The 17,295-nt window shown below is 47.6% G+C and overlaps 2 protein-coding genes across 5 annotated transcripts; one reads left to right on the top strand and one right to left on the bottom strand.

Annotated features, from left to right (window-relative positions):
- Positions 1-441: 441 nt before the first annotated feature.
- Positions 442-2,226, bottom strand: LOC120953056 (protein lifeguard 1-like). Its single transcript, XM_040372733.2, has 4 exons — positions 2,091-2,226; positions 1,689-1,936; positions 1,358-1,606; positions 442-1,287 (listed from the first exon to the last, which is right to left on the bottom strand). The coding sequence occupies exons 1-4, from the start codon at positions 2,095-2,097 to the stop codon at positions 928-930; spliced, it is 864 nt and encodes a 287-aa protein (XP_040228667.1). The 5' UTR covers positions 2,098-2,226; the 3' UTR covers positions 442-927.
- Positions 2,227-2,680: 454 nt separating this feature from the next.
- LOC120961033 (uncharacterized) lies at positions 2,681-15,398 on the top strand. 4 transcript variants are annotated; one of them, XM_040384604.2, is made up of 16 exons: positions 2,681-4,008; positions 4,760-5,614; positions 6,151-6,228; positions 6,307-6,446; positions 6,524-8,008; positions 8,083-8,405; positions 8,471-8,723; positions 8,796-8,995; positions 9,469-9,676; positions 9,752-10,002; positions 10,082-10,275; positions 10,365-10,498; positions 10,584-10,718; positions 10,790-11,216; positions 11,424-11,494; positions 11,586-15,398. In XM_040384604.2, the coding sequence occupies exons 2-16, from the start codon at positions 5,018-5,020 to the stop codon at positions 12,460-12,462; spliced, it is 5,373 nt and encodes a 1,790-aa protein (XP_040240538.2). In that variant the 5' UTR covers positions 2,681-4,008; positions 4,760-5,017; the 3' UTR covers positions 12,463-15,398. The 4 variants fall into 4 exon arrangements, with proteins under 4 accessions (XP_040240538.2, XP_040240539.2, XP_040240537.2 ...); XM_040384605.2 differs by having other exon boundaries at positions 2,682-4,008; positions 11,427-11,494; XM_040384603.2 differs by having other exon boundaries at positions 2,692-4,008; positions 11,427-11,494; positions 11,568-15,398.
- Positions 15,399-17,295: the final 1,897 nt, after the last annotated feature.

Here is a 17,295-nt window from a genome sequence, read left to right as displayed (position 1 = left end):
GGTATCAGAATTCGGTATCCAGGATCCAGGATCGGTATCAGAATTAGCTCCGAAGTCAGAATCAGTTCTGGAATTGAAATCAGAGGTTTCAGAAACGAATCCTGCCTCGGAATCTCCATGAGAATGGATCGTTTACAAGTAAATTTTGATTCTTTGCCGCTATCAATACAATCGTGGCCCTAACGCCTATTCTCATGGAAATGCAGAAAACGGACACTAATTCCGGAGCCGTATCCGATTCGGGAACCAATTTCGGCCCTACTATCCGGAATCGATTCCAGCAAACTTCTGAGCTTGCCGGAATCGATTCCGACGATATCTTCATTTTTCCTCTCACTAGTTTCATCATTTCTGATGGAGTTTTTAGAGTATGGAGTTTCTTTTTCTTGTCACATTCGCAAAAAAATCAGGTGAAATGCAAATCAATAACATTGCAAACGATTTGATACAGCCATTTAAAGTCGTTGTGAAAGTTTATTTTTACGGTTTCCCACATTCAGCAAATAGCTTCATTAGCACAAATGAATCGACCATCCGCGTACCGGTGATCGTTACATGAAGGGGAGGATAAATACATTTTTCGATATATTGAGAGGTATGCGTATGGTGCTGCCTGCCCGCCTGCCTGTCGTACGACAGTGGAGCACGCAGGGTTGAGTAGATTGGCCACGGAACTGAATCATACTCACGGTTAAAGAGCTAACTGTGTGCGTCGTGTGTCCTTTACGTGCAAGACCCGCGTGTAAGTTTCAATCGCTCCTCCGTACACATTACCGTTGCAGTTCGTTAGCAGTCCATGCCCTAAAACACAGCTTTCGCTACCGCCATCATTCAGACCACCCTAAAACATCTTCGTACTATAACATACTCACACACACACACGAACAACACACAGATCGTTTCGAATAAATGTACGTCGAAAGCGCTTCAATTCCTCGATGCCCCAATGATGGAGAGGATGTGAAGGAAAATGTTAATCACGTCCAGATACAGACACAGCGCCGCAAACACGTACTCCTCCGGGCTGATGGAGAACTTGTGACTGCCACCCATCATGATCTGCGTGTCGTACACCAGATAGAAGGAGAAGAGCAGCGCACCGCACGAGGAGTAAACAATTTGCATCGTTTTGCCCGGGAAAAACATGGCAATCAGACCGAACAGGAACAGTACCACGACGGCCGTGAACAGGATGCCGCCCATCATCGTAAAGTCCCACTTGGTTTGGAAGGCGAACAGCGTCAGTCCGAGACAGACGGCTGCCGTTATGCCGAATGCTAACAGCACCTGGAGAGGTGGAGAAAAATTGTGAACCTTAGAAAAAGAGCTCGCTCGTTTACCGGACGATAACGTTTACCTCTTCCGATTTGTAGGTCGCAGCAACCATCGATACCAAGAAAGATTCCGCAAAGGTAAACAAGCCCAGAAAAATGAAATTGGCCGGTGCCTTACGGCGCAGCTCACCGCAGCAGGAAATCGCAATCATCGTGCCGATCATTACCAGGAACGCAATCCAGAACAGTGACGGATTGCGGCGAATAAACAGCTGGGTCGGCTCATGGTTCATGACAAAGGCAACAAACACGAACGTGATCGATAGTTGCAGCTGGTGACGGCGGCGAAAAGCAAAAGACAGCAATAATGCAATTAACAAACAGTAAAGCAAACACCGTATTCGAGACACTTACGGTCAAGATGGAGTACACCTTCTTGATGAAGCCACGGCGGATGGTTTGATCGTTAAAATCGAACCCCTTGACCGTGGCGGATTCCGCATCGTACGGCGAGTAACCGTCCGGCGAGCCAGCCGATGGCGCGAACGCGCTCGGGTGAAAGCCGGGCTGCATTCCGGGCTGCTGCGGGGCAAACCCGATACCATATCCTGGCTGTTGCTGCGGATAGGACGTACCACTGCTGAAGAACTGCTGCTGATCCCCTGCCAAAGTAAACAATGGGTACAATTGGATGATGCAGAAGAGAAAAAAAATTGATGATGTAGCACCGAAGCTGCAGGTCGCTTGGGTGGTTCGGTGTGCCATGGGAGGTTTTCCCGGACGTCGAACGTTTTACCCAAGACGGGGATTCCTTACCTTGCATCGTTAAGCCGTCAATATTACACTGGATTAAGCAATATAAAAGTATATGACTAATTTTCTATGCTCTGCGTAGATTCGTGTTTTTCTTCTCGTCTCCTCCACTCCATTGGAATGACGTCTGCCTTGACAGATCAGGCAAGACTATGGTGCCAACAGGGGACATAGGGAAACAAAACGGTGCAATTGAATTTCTGAGAATTGAAATGTTTTGAAACAAAACAATAAAAACAAAATAAAAGAATTAAATGTAAAAACATGTAGTTTCGAGCATTATTTCGGGATTTTACTAGTAAATTTAAAGGGTTAAGTGAAAATATGGTTTCGCAAAAATTTGTACGGAAGCTGATAGAAGACACGCCTTCTTTTCTTGGAGACAGCATATTTAGACCACGTGATCATCAGAAACATGCTCACAAAAGCCGTTGGGATCGTCCGTTTTCTCCATTATCGTTCAAATTTCGTCCCCTATTCTCGTGACTAGCAGACAACTACCAAATAATTTAATTGCCTACATATATGTAGGAAGATTTTAAGAGCGACATATGACACTTTCTTAGAATATAAGACGCAACAATATGAGTTTTCTGATCAATCTTCCTTTTTTTGGAGCAATGTCCTGCTCGTAGGTAAGCCAGCCTATACATACATTCGAATATTCACACGTCGGACGGACATCGCTTGTTAAGTCGTGCGAGATGACGAATTCACCACCAGACATCTCTGAACATTATAGATGCTTATTTCGTTTAACATCCAACGCCTGCGTCTACTGCCACTTAATGGAGACTTTGTTATCAGTGACTGGTTGGTTTTACCCTTGCCAGTATAGTCTGCCATACATATGGTGGGACCAACACATGCGAGATGTAACCCCATGATTCCGGATTCTTTGTAGGTAATTTTGACGACTTTATCATGTGATCTGGTCCGCCGCACTCCACCGATTTAAATATCTCAATATCTTCACCATAATCAGTTTAATCCCTACTCGAGAGAAACGGATGAGCTGATTTTTTTTAAATTTTTACTCCAATCCATCCAAATCACTCAATTTTTAAAAATCCACAGCCCAACGTCATTTTGGGCCACCCGTATTCGTCATTCGGTGTAAACGCTTCCCGGACCAACCTTATCACACCGCCGTACAGATGCTCCGGCCTCTCGGCCAGCTCCAAGCAACTCAAACATCATCCAGCTTCCTTCCCGCTCCATCTCCGCACTTAAATTCGCCCGCACATACGCGAGCGACATGATAACATTGTGGTGGCGCGCGACGTGCACATGCGCACCCGAGCGTGCGCTCCCGCGCGTTCGCTCCCAATTTCGCGTGAGCCCTCAATGTTTTGAAGTAAAGGATATCATCAACCCCCGTGCCGAGGACGAGGAGTTATTTACGTGTCATCTGTGTCGTCGGCCGCGCCACAGTCAGCCAGCAGCTGCAGCCAAAAGCCAGTGGATTCCGCTCGGTGGATTTGCACAGGCTCTGTGGGGGAGTAAAGAGGAAGAGATAGAGAGAGAGAGAGAGTGAGAAAAGGAGAGCCAGGGTGCGCGCGGGGGTGTCATTTTTGCTACGGGAACACAGGAAAGGCAAAAATAACCACCATCCATATCCTTCAAGCTCATTTCCTGCGAGAAACAACTGGCTGTTCCTGTACGATTCTGACTGTGTGTGGGATTCCAATTGGATTTTAATTTCATTTCGCTTACGCCAAAAAGGAAAGAAAAGCCAAACAACGGAGGAAAAGTTTTCAAATCATCGACAGTGAAGAACTGGTAGTGTGAATCCTGCAAGAAAAGCTAGAACATCGCCAGAAAGAAAAGAAAAAGGAGAAAAACGGACAAGATACGGAGCGAAAAGGTGGCAAATTATGAAACCTGCATTATCAGCGGCATATGGCACTAGCATCAATCGGTGAGTAATGGAAGGGTTAGAGAGAGGGAAGGGAGTGAGACAAGGGGAGGGAGTTATACACAGCCAAAGAACAACCTGATTATTATGTCAACAAGTTCCTGCTCCTTTTTGTTGGCAACTCTCGACAACATTCACCCCCTTCCCCCCCCCCCCCCCACCTTTTGTTCCGTTCCAGTTTGTTCCTTCCCTTTAACCCAAATCCCACACAATAATGCTGCATAGAAGGAGGCTGTGATGCAGCGCCTCCAAGTCCTTGCACTGTCTTGCTACACGGGCAGATCGAAATCTCAATATCCGGTGAGCAGAAATGAGCAAAAAATGCAAAGGATGTTGGTGGTGCCAAGGTTTCCCAACCCCCTACCCTTGAAGGACTGATTGGTGTTGCTCACTCCCAACACAGTCCATGAGTTGGTTGGCGCTGTGTGAGTCACGTTGCTAGCGGCCGTCAAGAATTCATGCATCGAGAGGCGTTAGGGCTGCTGCTGATGTGTGTTCTGATTTAAACGTAATGATTATATAATCAACCGTGATAGTGACAGTGTCTGCACGGCATTGATTGGGTGTGTGTGTGTGTGTGGGTACGTGTCAGGATGTTGTGCGCGTGTTATTCGAATGTTTGTCCGTTTTTTAAATGCTGAATTCTGAAGTGTTAATTTTGTTGTTGTTGTTCAATGAGCTGTACTTGTTTGTGGTAAATATGTGCAATACATGTGCTCTCTATCTCTCCCACACACACTCTCTCTATTTCTAGACGTACACTTTCCAGTCCACTCATCGCACCGGGACAAGTGGCACATGCATAATCAGCCAGCAGGCATAGGCGAAGAACACTTCCGGTAAAGAAAGCAAAAAAATAATCGGGGAGTCAAAGACCCGAAACCGAACAGTTACGAAACCGGTGAGAAGGAAACGGAGGCGGAGGAGGAGGAGGAGGAGGAGGAGGGCGGAAAGGTGTACGGTCGCTACCATCCAACCAGCCCCCATCCCCACCCACTACCAGAAAAAAGCGATGAACATCCGTACGATAATAATGTTCGCGTTGCCCTGGAAACGGTCGTCAACGCTTCTGGTGGTAGAGCTGCTGCTGTCGCTGCTGGCACTTGCCGGGCTGACTGTCCCATCCTCGGCCAGCTCGAGCGAGGAGACGCTAGACGCCGATGCGACCGTCGAGTTTGCCGGTGGACCGGTGGCGGCGGAAATGTTAAAAGCACATCCGGCCGGTGGCGCATTCACCGTGGACGACGGTTCGCAGCCCGTCTTTCCCGAGCGACCGGATGCGGTGTACTTTGCGGTGGCGGTAACGGGCGGCGCGAAGCTGTGGGGCCGTACGCTGGCCCGCACGCTGATCGACATGGGCCCTCCGTTCGGGCATCCGCAGGGCCCGCCGCTCCGACCGATCTACATCAACCTGCCGGACAGTGGCCGGTTCTCGTCCAAGCTGATGACGACCGCGTGCGACTCGATCGACGGCATGCCGCTGTCCGGGATGGTGATCGTGGGCGACAGTCCGGCGGCCAAATCGTTAGCGCTGGCCGGGAACGCGATGAAGGTGCCCGTACTGTGGGCAAAGGGAGGCATTGCTACACTGCACAACTCCTACGATGAGGTAAGAACTAGTGATGGGTAACGTTGGCAAACATTGGAAGTTGACTACGATTCGACTCCGAACATGTTGTAACCGACTCCGGATGGTAGGTCCGACTGGAATCGTCGTCTGAAGTCTACCAGAGTCGTCTGAAGTCTTCCGGAGTCGTCCGGAGTTGTCCGGAGTAGTCCGGAGACAAAGTCTTCGAGAGTCGGAGTCGTCCGGGAGTCGAAGTCATCCGGAGTCGGAGTCGTCCGGGCGTCAGAATCATACGGAGACGTAGTCGTGAGGAATCGGTCAGTGTCAGGGTTGGAGCCGGCCTCCGACTCCGGTGGATTTCGACTTCGAACGACTCGGACTACGGATAACTCCAACTCCAACCGACTCCGAGCGCAACTAGTGGTTCCGATTTTGTCGAAGTCAGAATCGGACTAAGAAAAACCGTAGTCTGATCGGAGTTGTAGGGGCGCTCTATAAAACACATCACTAGTAAGAACGCCAAGAACGTGCTTAAAACACAAAATGTTGTACTAATTCTTTCTGATTTTACTCGCTAGCTATCAACCAAATTACAAGCAATACTGCAGCCATCCTCTAGGGAAATTTTTGAAGCCATTAGAGCAACCTTTTTACAAGTGAGTGTAATCTTGGCACTGGAGACATTCAAATTAAGAACGCCACCTGACATATCTGATCCGACACGCTACTTGCAGGTTCACTGGCATTCATACCATATTCTGTGCGATGTCGATACGTACGTGCTTATAAGCGGCAAGAAAGGCGCCCCGCTGCGCCAGAAGCCGCTCAATCCAATTATAGTAACACTACCAACGAACTTTGATTTAATTTACAAGTAAGTCCTCTTGCAGTCCAAAGCGATGAAACGAAATGATTACATGATCATGGGCCACCATCGCTTATTTTTCGCAGAAAACTTGCCTTCATTTCACGATCCACCAAGGGCGTGGTGCTGGTCCTGTGCAACCTGAAGGTAGCGCGGCTGATCATGGCCGAAGCGCAGCGCATGAAGATGCTGAACGGACACTTCGTCTGGCTGTGGATGGACACGACGTCCGCGACCGAGTTCTACGATTTGGGCCAACCGTCCTACGATCCGAAGCAGCAGCAACCGCTGGACGTGGGCCTGGGCGGTCGCAGCGAGCTCGAGACGGACTTTTACGACACGTTCGACCTGCGGCACCAGTCGCACCTGGCCGATCTCGTCGAGCGTCGCATGGAGTTTGAGGACTTTGATCCACGGTTGCGCAAGAATCGAACCCGCTCCTACCTGGACACCGGTCACTCGCAGGCCCGGTTTGGCAGTGCGGCCCTAATCAATCCCAAGCAGGATGGCGCGGTGGCCGAGTCGGGCAGCAGCGCAAAGCAGGGGAAAGCACGTCGACCAATGAGCAGCAGTAAGGGTGAGAAAGCGCCCAAAACCGGAGCAAGGGGCAAGACGAACAACAACAACAATACGGTGGTTAATGTGGCCCGCCGCACCGAACGGTTCGATGAGCTGCCAGTGGATTCGGACGAGTTTGAAGACTTTGAGGACGAGCGAGCATTGCCACTGAGCGCAACGACGACGACGGCGGTGGACGCAGAGCAGTACCCCACCGCGGAAGGGTCGGAGATGAAGCTGAAGCGTAGCAGCGAGTACCTGAAACCGCACAACTCTTCCGGCCACGTGCTGTACCATCACAATCAGGACTTCCCGGTGGGGTTGCTCGCGCTGCGACCGATCAAGATGAAGATCGATCGCCATTTTATTCGTGCGGCCGTTCGACTGTTTGCCGCCACCTGGGCCAAGGTCGAGCGGGACGATATGCCGGCCACCGGCGGCGGCAAAGGACGTGGTGGACCATCGGGACGGGATGGTAGTGCGGGGCCGACGGGCGGTAGTGCCAGCGGACGCGCTGGCAGTGGCACACAGGACCAAACGAAAGGGCCTCCCCAGAGCCAGCGGGAGCGCCAGCAGCGACCGATGCAGATGCAGCAGAAACGTTCCGTACCGGGCGGCGACCGGCAGCAACAGGGAGACAAAATTTTAACATTACCAGTTAACAGTGCAAATACTCAACCAAGTGTTCACGAACCTAGTTTAACGGGCCAGCAGCCGGGGGTGGCCGCACCAGTGCACGGAACGAACGATATTATTTCGCCTATAAGCAATAGTAGTGCAAATTTACGTGATGTCAGTAGTACAAATAGTTCTAGAGTTAAGCGTCAAAGCACCTGGTGGTCGGCGACCACGAATCACAAATACAACACGGACCGAGCTGGCAGCGGCAGTGCAGGAGGAGGAGGAGGAGGCGATGGACGTGGGCGAAGTCGGGGCGGTGCCACACGGTACAAGGGCGGCTGCATGGGTACGATCAATCGGGTCGAGCTGGCCAAAGCGTTCAACTTTGCGAAGTAAGTTCACTAACGCGTTTTCGTGAGATATTGCTCATAGTTGTTAATGTGTCCCTCTTTTTTAAATCCTCCAGGAATCTACAGCAAAATGCCCGGCAGGCACTGTCCGGCTTTCCGATCGCTAGCGGGTTCATCGAAAAGTCGCTCGTGAGCCATTTTGAAATGCTGAACCTCGTGCCGACAGCGAGACAATCATCATCAACACCAAGGGGAGACTACCACCATGCGGATCGAGGAGAAGGAGGAGCAAGATACACCAACCCATCGGTTAATGGAACGGCGCCGAACACGGCTGGAACTGGGATCACTACCAAATGGCGTCGCGTGGGCCTCATTACGGGACGCTCGGTACATCTCGATACGATAATATGGCCCGGCGGAGATGTCACCGTGTCCGGTATGTATACGAATGTTGCGCCACCAACGATGTGATCTGACCTTGGTTTACCTTTTGCATCTTAGGACTGGCCGGCAAAGCGAAAACCATGTTCCGCGTGGTCGTTTCCGTCGCACCACCGTTCGTGATGGAATCGTCCGTCAACGAGGAGGGCCAGTGTTTGCGCGGGCTCATCTGCTACCAAATATACACCACCGGCCGGCACAATCTTACGCTTATGTTCAACGAAATCGAGCGGCGCAATCGGTTGAGAGAAATTCAGCCAGCTTCTAGCCTGCACCTGCAGGAGGAGCCGCGCCAGAAGTATCCACTGTATCGGTAATAAGCATTGAGGATTAGGTTTCTGCAAAAGATTTTGAAGAATGTTAACACGGTTTACTTTGCTTGTAGAACACGATGCTGTTATGGCCTGTCGATGGATTTGCTGCAGAAGCTGGCCACGGAAATTAACTTCGATTTCCATCTGTACATCGTGCACGATGGATTGTTCGGACGGAGAGTACCACCGCCGCCGGAACCGACAGAACCGCCAACGAACGTTAGGAAACCGGCAGTACCGACGCACGTGGAATCACAGTCAAAATTTGACGGTACGTTTAATACGTAAGCTTCTCGTGTTATGTTCGGGTGTCTCGCCTAGCGATCTCAACATCGTCATTAATTTCATGTTCAAGCTGTTAAATCCCATTGCTGTATCATCTAAATCTAAATCTTGAATCTAAATCTCCGGATTCATTAATATCTAAAGAATCGTGAAATTATAAAGGTTCATGGATTTTTCATGGTTTATGGAACTTTATATATCCACAAATCTCTATCTAAAGATTTGCACGGATTTTTATTTGTTCATTGACTTCATTCACTTCAGCAATTTATTGCTCCGTTTCTCTGCAATTTTGTGAATTGAGTTTACATTTGACTTCTATTTCGTTTCTCGTCAAAACGATTCCTGAGTGGTACGTTATGACTGACCAATGCTTGTCCAGTTAAGGGCCATGATTTGGTTACCCATTTCTCGGTTTTAAATTGAGGTAATTGTTAACTTGTAATGTCATCATTGTAGCTCAATCGGGAAGAAGCCTCAAACGGGGCTCCAAGTTGAAGCTCTCACAAGGGGGAATTAATGCCACCGCCAGGGATGAAGCACCTCAGTACCCATTCGAAGTTCCCGTTGCACCTCCGGTACGCACACGCCAACTGTGGAATGGCGTTATTGGTGATCTTATCTCCGGAACAGCAGATCTTTCCTTTGCACCACTAAGCGTTTCCAAGTAAGTGAAGTATAAATTTTCAAACCAATTCGGTGCTAAGAATCACAATTGCTATCTGTACTATATCCTTTTCAGAGCCCGTTCGGAGGTGATCGATTTTACGATACCGTACTTCCACGGCGGCGTTTCCCTGCTGGCAGCACCGGAAGCTGCCACCGATATACCGCTGCTAGCGTTTCTACTGCCCTTTTCGCCCGAGCTCTGGATAGCGATCTTCACGTCGCTCAACGTAACTGCCGTGGCCGTAGCGATCTATGAATGGTTGAGCCCGTTCGGGCTCAATCCGTGGGGACGGCAGCGAAGCAAAAACTTTAGCATGTCATCGGGTATGTAGTGTAATGCTGGACGATGAAGCCTGCCAAACCCGGAATGCTCATACACTACCCCATTTTCTTTCGATAACAGCTCTCTGGGTAATGTGGGGTCTGCTCTGTGGACACTTGGTCGCTTTCAAGGCACCGAAATCGTGGCCCAACAAATTTCTCATCAACGTATGGGGTGGCTTTAGCGTCATTTTCATTGCGTCCTACACTGCCAACATTGCGGCGCTGATAGCGGGCCTACTGTTCCACAATGAGGCGAAATACTACGAAATGTCGGTATGTACATGGTGTGGGCCTACAACGGCTCTCCAGCGGCCTATTCTGTGTGATCTTACTCTGTGATCTTGATGGGATTTTTCTTGCAGATGCTCACCCAACGAGTTGGTTCGCCGATCGCCACCGCCGCCGAATCGTACGTTCAGCAGAACGATAAGCGGCTCTGGGAGCACATGAAAAAATATCAACTCCAAAGTATCGACGAAGGCATCGAGCGGTTAAAGTATGTAGCAACGATCGGTTAAAGGACTGGAGGTCCTTGTGATCTTGTGATTAATTTTCTGCTCAATGTATCTTTCTTTAAACAGAAACCGCACCATCGATCTGCTGATGTGTGATACTCCAATATTGGATTACTACCGTGGTACGGACCAAAGCTGCTCCTTGCAGCGTATAGGTGATAATTATATTGAAGATTCTTACGCGATAGGCATGTCCAAAGGGTAAGTCTACCTAAAGACACTGGGAACCATTTATCAACATGTAGAGTAACCCCTTGTTTTGGTTGGAATAGGTTCCCGCTGAAGAAGACCATGTCCGCACTGATCTCGAAGTACTCGCATGACGGCTACCTGGACATACTGACCGCCAAATGGTACGGCGATCTGCCGTGCTTCAAGCTAGATCGCGAAATGGCCCAGCCGAAACCGCTCGGTGTGACGGCGGTCGCCGGTGTCTTCCTGCTGCTCGGCGTCGGTATGGTGCTCGGTGTGCTGATACTGATCATCGAGCACGTGTTCTACAAGTACACGCTGCCGATACTGCGCCACCAGCCGAAGGACACGATCTGGAAGAGCCGCAACATCATGTTCTTCAGCCAGAAGCTGTATCGGTTTATCAACTGCGTTGAGCTGGTATCGCCCCACCATGCGGCCAAGGAGCTGGTGCACACGATCCGCCAGGGCCAGATCACGAGCCTGTTCCAGAAGAGCGTCAAACGGGTAATGTATACAGTTGGGAGGAAATGGAGTTTTTGGGGTAGCTTCGAAATTTTGCACCTTGCTCAGTAGTGTTAGTGTTTAAAAAATGAATAAAAAAAACAATTCGACCAAACGGTCGTTTTCCCCCTGAACATTGGCACGCCCCCGTAACCACTAGGTTTGTGTTTACTTTTCGCCTAACTAACGCGCGCTTTCCCTTTGGCCCAGAAGGAGGATGAGCAGAGACGCCGCCGCAAGAGCAAAGCCCAGTTCTTCGAGATGATCCAGGAAATACGCAGGTAGGTGCATGGTTTTCCCATCTTCTCTCTGTACTCAGTGTGGCTTATGCGTGTGTACTTTAAACCGACCCAGAAACATCAAACTCGACAGGGTGCAGTTAGACACGGACGTGGACGCATCACTGTCGGCTACGTCGGAGAGCACCTCACAAGCGCTGCTTCCCGAGGTCCATCCAGCCGGATCGCGCCTGTCAGCGTCAGCCTCCGCGAGCCGACGGGCCAGCCCGGGCCGGCTTTCGAGGGCCGGGTTCGGGTTTGGCCGATCGCGCCAGGACGGTGGCAGCAAGAGCTCGTCCTTCTCTTCGTCGCTCAACGTGCGGCGCTTCAGCACGGACAGTATCATCAGCGAGCGGCTCGGGACGATCGGTCGACGGTTGAGCCGTGATGCGGCCACCAGTTCACCGCCCGACCTGTCCCATCACTTCGAGACGTTTGGCAAGGGTGCCGCCAGTGCCGCCGGTTCGGCGGAACCAGGCTCGAGCTCCAAGTTCGACACGTACTCGGGTAAGAACAACAGCAGGGAAAGTGTGTCCGTGTTCAAGTGTGACACGTTCAACGGCAAACTAACAGCGGCCACGGGCGGGCTAGACACGGTGGACGCCGGGTCGGGCGACACCGTCGGGACCGAGGGGCGTGTAAAACCGGACGGTGAGGAGAAACCGATCCTGCCGGTCAAGACCAAAAAGCGCTCCCGCCGCTCACCGCTGAACCTGGAGCTGTACGAATCGAGCCGCAGGCGGCTCATTCCCATCAACGAGCGGGTAGCGCACGGACTGGCGCCACCCTTTCTCGAGGCGGACACGGGCAGCGCGATGCTGAGGGACAAGCTGCACGAAGAACTGCGGCTAAAGTATGGCCAGACGCGATGGAAAGGTGCGGACGTGGAGGAGGCAATAGTGGCCGTACCGGCCGAAGTGGGGAACCACAGTACCGGCAGTAAACCGAAGCGGCCCAGCCGTCGTACATAATAGGCCGGAATGGGGAAGTAAGAAGTAAACACCAAACTCTAACATAACCGTATAGGCATCCTTATAGCGCTTGGAGCGAGCACCGTTTAGAACGGTCGCCGGACCTCCAGCTATCCAGCTAATCGAATGTAGCGACTGTAGTTGGTATCAAAACAGTGATACGAACCTTCCAAACAAAACTTTAGCACCTGATAACAAGGAACCTGAAATGGGATTTTTATGTGCGTGAAGATGCAATGGGGAGTGTGCAGATGGAGGGGAGTATGTGGAAGTTCTCCGTTTTCTAAGAAGACACACACACACGCGGGGTAAAGGTATCTAAATCGTCGAGCGGCGACGACAAGCAAAGCCGTCACTCAAACCGGCGTCAGAAATCAAACAAACTGTAGCAGCTACTGCCGGTTTTAACAAATGCGTACGTATCCTACTCAGTGATTGATCGTTATCTATTAACGAATGATATTTAGAACTGTGTTTTATCGTTTGCCTACTCATGGCACACCCAGGCGTTTGGTCCTTCCAGTTAAAGTCAGAAGACAAGCAGAAGGTAACTAGACAAGCAAAGCCAAAATCGAATCATTCAACCGAGCGGCCTGGAGTGTTATGAACATTACTTCTATCTGTCAATGACAGTATTTATCTGTGTCTCTAGGAGTGCCTACTTTAGTATAAATATCGTTAGCTAGCCTTCTCCCTTGTGTTCAGTGGACGTTAGGTTTTCTACGACGGTATTGCTCGCTCCCCCTCGATACCTTCAACTCTCCATCCGACTGGGGAAGTGATGGGGGGGAGGGATGGAGTGGGAGATTTTGTAGTACTAAAAGTGGAATGATTTATCTCGACCTAATATATATATAGTAAATTGATGTCTTCTGTAGTGGCTTGGGTACTAAGAGATACTAAAAGGTACTAAGAATACAAGGAAGTGTGAATGAACGAACGTGTGTGAATCTGATGAGCGAATGCGTGGATGTGCGTGTTGCTGTGTGAAGAGGTAAAGTACGCAAAAAGAGCCCCGAGAAGTTTTACCTGAACTTTTACTGAAATATGGTTGAATTTGAGCTGCGTTTTGGTACATTCTTCATTTGCCAATTTGCCATATTTTTGTGCGAGGAGAAAGGTGCTTAAAACTAAGGTTATACATAGAACATGTGTGGTCCAACTTCAAAAAGCAATTGCAACTTGTTCTCTCTACCGTATTTACTTCTATTGTGAAGCAGCATGGCTACGTAAAACGAACGTAAACGGCCCCCGTTTGACTATTATTATAGGAAGTATGTATGCGCCACTGGCAGACGATTTTCCGGCAATGACACAACGAGATGAGCTAATATCATTTCGTTGATGGGTATGTTTGGCTTATGATCATGCAGAAGAATCTCTGATACTGCAATGATCATAAGCTCTGTAGCACACTTCAAACCTACATAAGCTGTCTCTTATTATCCTCAAAACGACGTTTCGCGCTCTTAGGCTTCAGAAGCCTAAATTGAAGTGAAGGAAAATAAAAATGGATAAAAAAGGGAATAAAGAAAGAATGGGGAAATACATAGACTTGAAACAAAGTGAAGCAAAAGTACACTAACATCAAGAACATGGTCTGAATTATAAGTTCTACGATATTAGGTAAATCAAAGACAAAAGGAAAACACAAAACAAATAACAATATTGTATTTAAACTTAAGGTAGCTTTAAGGTGAACCAAAAGTGTAGGAGAGAAAACTCAAACAAAACGACAGCAAAACGAATAACAGCAAAACTATTACTACGAAAATTGTAAAGCATACACACACACTCTGTGCCACTCTCGGTGTCATTTAGACTAGTTGCATTCAACTTGTTAGCCGTTCCTATCGAATGGGTGTGTTGTTCCAGTGTGATGATGAGTGTGACGAGCAGACATCAGCAGCAGTTTGCAGACAAACACACACGCACACACAATACAAGCACACATACAAGCAAAACTAGGGAATGTTACAGAAACAAAAAAGTGAATACAAACGAAACCCGAAACACGTAAAAGAGTGCATAGTACGACCGTAACAAAATCAGATCTATTTTATTAGCATTGAGTTTCTTCTCAAGCGTTAGTGTGCGATGTGTGAGAAAAGAATGGAAGTTGATAAAAAACGACGCATACGTTAGAAAAGGCTACCGAAGTAAACAGACACAAAGTTGGACGATAAAGTAGATCTTAATTACACAGTTTTCACGTGAAAAACAGAAAACTGTGTTTTTTTTTAACCGAATCTTGGGTAATGATCGTAAATAAAACTCTTAAAATACGAAACAAACAAAACCGAAACAAAAGAATAAGAAAGAAGAACAGGACATCTCTAAACGCCAAATATAGTAATTAGAACAACAAAGAACAAAAAAAACAACAAAATATAGTATCGTCTATTTAAAAGTAGCAGTAATTTGAGAAAGAACAAGAGGGAGAGATAGAAAGAGAAACGACATACAGAGAGAGAAAATAGAGAGAAAGATAGAGAGAGAGAGAAACAGAAAGAGAACAAACAATATGTGAACGTTGAATACAACATGAATGATATTTGTTTTGTTGATATTTTCGATCGAATGAAGCAAAGTTAAGGAAAAAAATTATGAAAAACAAAACGCATTCGCGAAAGTGAAATGAGAGAGGTTAAAATGAAGTAAACATAAAAAAAACTAACAACTCCAGCACTACCACAATAGAGTAATAAGTAGAGAAATTGGGATAAAAAGACTAGAAGAAACAGCGATATAGCGTTCTAGGGGTTACACACATACTACATAAACTTTACACAGACAAACAGAGAGACGACACATGCACACATGCACACACAATTACAACCACACTTACACATACAAATGTGCACATGTGGAGTGATGGAAATCTTATGATATAAACAATCTTATTTCCTTTGCGGCACATAACCCCCCCCCCCCCCCCCCCCTTTACCTCCAAACAGTAGAGTTTGTGTATCATCATTTGATCCCGTTTGAGTGCCGGCAAAGAAGAGAACCTCCACCATTAGATGGGAAGGTGTGTGAGCGCTACTGGAAGGATTTTTGGCAACGAAATTGTACGTTTGAAAAATTAGTTGAATGTAGCCCTATACGAGAAGGTAGAAGAGGTATATTAGAGGAATAGTTAATTTCCACACAAGGTTCCTTATAGAGTGATAGATAAGAATTGTTTCCTGTATTGGTATACTTATTAGAGCAGCATTGCGGTGCGAAGGTTTTACTTTTCTAAACTATACTTTAACGGCTGTTTTGAAAACAGTCAAACCTATAAGTGCCAAGGCCAAAGTGTCGAATGTTTTTTTCCCACCTTCAAATTATTCTACAATCGGTACAACACTGGGTACGCCGCCTTCGAATCCTTCCAGTAGGTGTTTCAGCACTAGTACCAGAAATTAGAAGATGAAGAAGAAAAAACTACAAAAATTGTCTGTTTCCCCCCCTTTTTAATAGAGAAAAAGAAGAAGAAAGAGAGATTTGGTGAGTGCACCGGTATTTTAAAGCACAACCGAAACGATATTTACTTAACAGCTCGCACAAGATTAGTAGTGAAACGATGTTAGTCAAATTGTTTAGCCCTCCTCTCCTGTCGGAATGAACGTTAGATAGTGCGTGAGTTAGGCGGACGGGAGGAAAAGTTAGTTACAAGAAGTTTGAAAGAGTTTGCAAATAAAACAAAAAACCCCAAAACAGTACGAAGTTTTCAAATCGTTCCCGCCCCCTCGAAGGATGCTGTTGCGGGGCTTTGTTGTGTTTTGCGTTTTAGCACAGATATTCTCTTGATACTTGTTCTAGATGAAAATGCACATAAAACAGTAAATGAAGAAAAAAATTAACAATAAAAAACTAATAAAAAGAAGTAATTGCAAGTCTCTTGCCACAAATCCAAACACATAGAGCAGAAGAAGAAAAAAATCGGCGAGAGAGATAGTGTTCTATTTACTACCATCACCACCACCACCAACCGACACCACTCATGTGAAACTAAAGTTTTCCTATTCGATTGCCATCAGATTTGCTAGCTGAGCGGATAGTGATGAGGATAAATTGCACTTTAAACTACACTCACTTCACTTCACATACTCATTCACAAACACAAACAATACCACACCACCACCAGGACACGAGGGATTCATTCACGGAAAAAAAACTTATACAGAAAAATCCATAGTAACAGAAGCAAAGCTATATATATTTGTAGATAAGAAACTGTTATCTTACCAAATAAAATCGGAAACGTCCATTGCAGAATCGCCAGTCGATGAGTTTAGAGTTTTTTTTTGGGTGCAAAAGATGGAGGACTTTATTTTTCAACGAGGTTGGACACGAATGAAACACCCCTATTAAAGTGATCCCGACACTCAAGCCCGGCACATGTTCCACACATCCTTCCAGCTATCGTCCGATCAGCCTACTGAGCTTTTTTGGAAAACTGTTAAAAATGATGAACTTCTGGAGACTCCGAGCCATTGTCAACGAGTCTTCAATCTGACCACTAGCGGATCTCAATATCCACTGTAATAGTGATGCTAGATGTGAAGAAGGGCGTTCGACAGCGTGTGAAATGATTAGTTCGTTCACTACCTCCTTCAGTATTAACTTTCATTATACCTGATTAAAATAATCAAAAATTATTTGCTTCAGCGCACCTTTCCTTAGGCCGTTAGGCCGTTGGACCAAGCAGCCAATTCCTGGAATGGTTATTGGGTTAAAAGCGGCTGCTCTTTCCTGAGAACCATCAAGACCCCAACACCACCATGGAAAGATCATCCATCACACCAAGACCAGAGAATCCTATCAATCCTATCGACTTCCAATAGG

Source organism: Anopheles coluzzii, chromosome 2 (genome assembly GCF_943734685.1).
Source record: "Anopheles coluzzii chromosome 2, AcolN3, whole genome shotgun sequence".
NCBI lineage: Eukaryota > Metazoa > Arthropoda > Insecta > Diptera > Culicidae > Anopheles > Anopheles coluzzii.
The sequence above is the reverse complement of the archived record's forward strand: the minus strand, read 5'-3'. Positions and strand labels throughout refer to the sequence as shown.

Coding starts and splice junctions, on each gene's coding strand:
- LOC120953056 (XM_040372733.2), bottom strand. Junction 1,607..1,688: donor AGGTGTACTCCATCTTGACC/GTAAGTGTCTCG, acceptor CGCCGTCACCAG/CTGCAACTATCGATCACGTT. Junction 1,288..1,357: donor CGACCTACAAATCGGAAGAG/GTAAACGTTATC, acceptor CCACCTCTCCAG/GTGCTGTTAGCATTCGGCAT.
- LOC120961033 (XM_040384602.2), top strand. CDS start 5,018: ATGAACATCCGTACGATAATAATGTTCGCGTTGCCCTGGAAACGGTCG. Junction 5,615..6,150: donor TGCACAACTCCTACGATGAG/GTAAGAACTAGT, acceptor TTTACTCGCTAG/CTATCAACCAAATTACAAGC. Junction 9,677..9,751: donor GCACCACTAAGCGTTTCCAA/GTAAGTGAAGTA, acceptor TATCCTTTTCAG/AGCCCGTTCGGAGGTGATCG.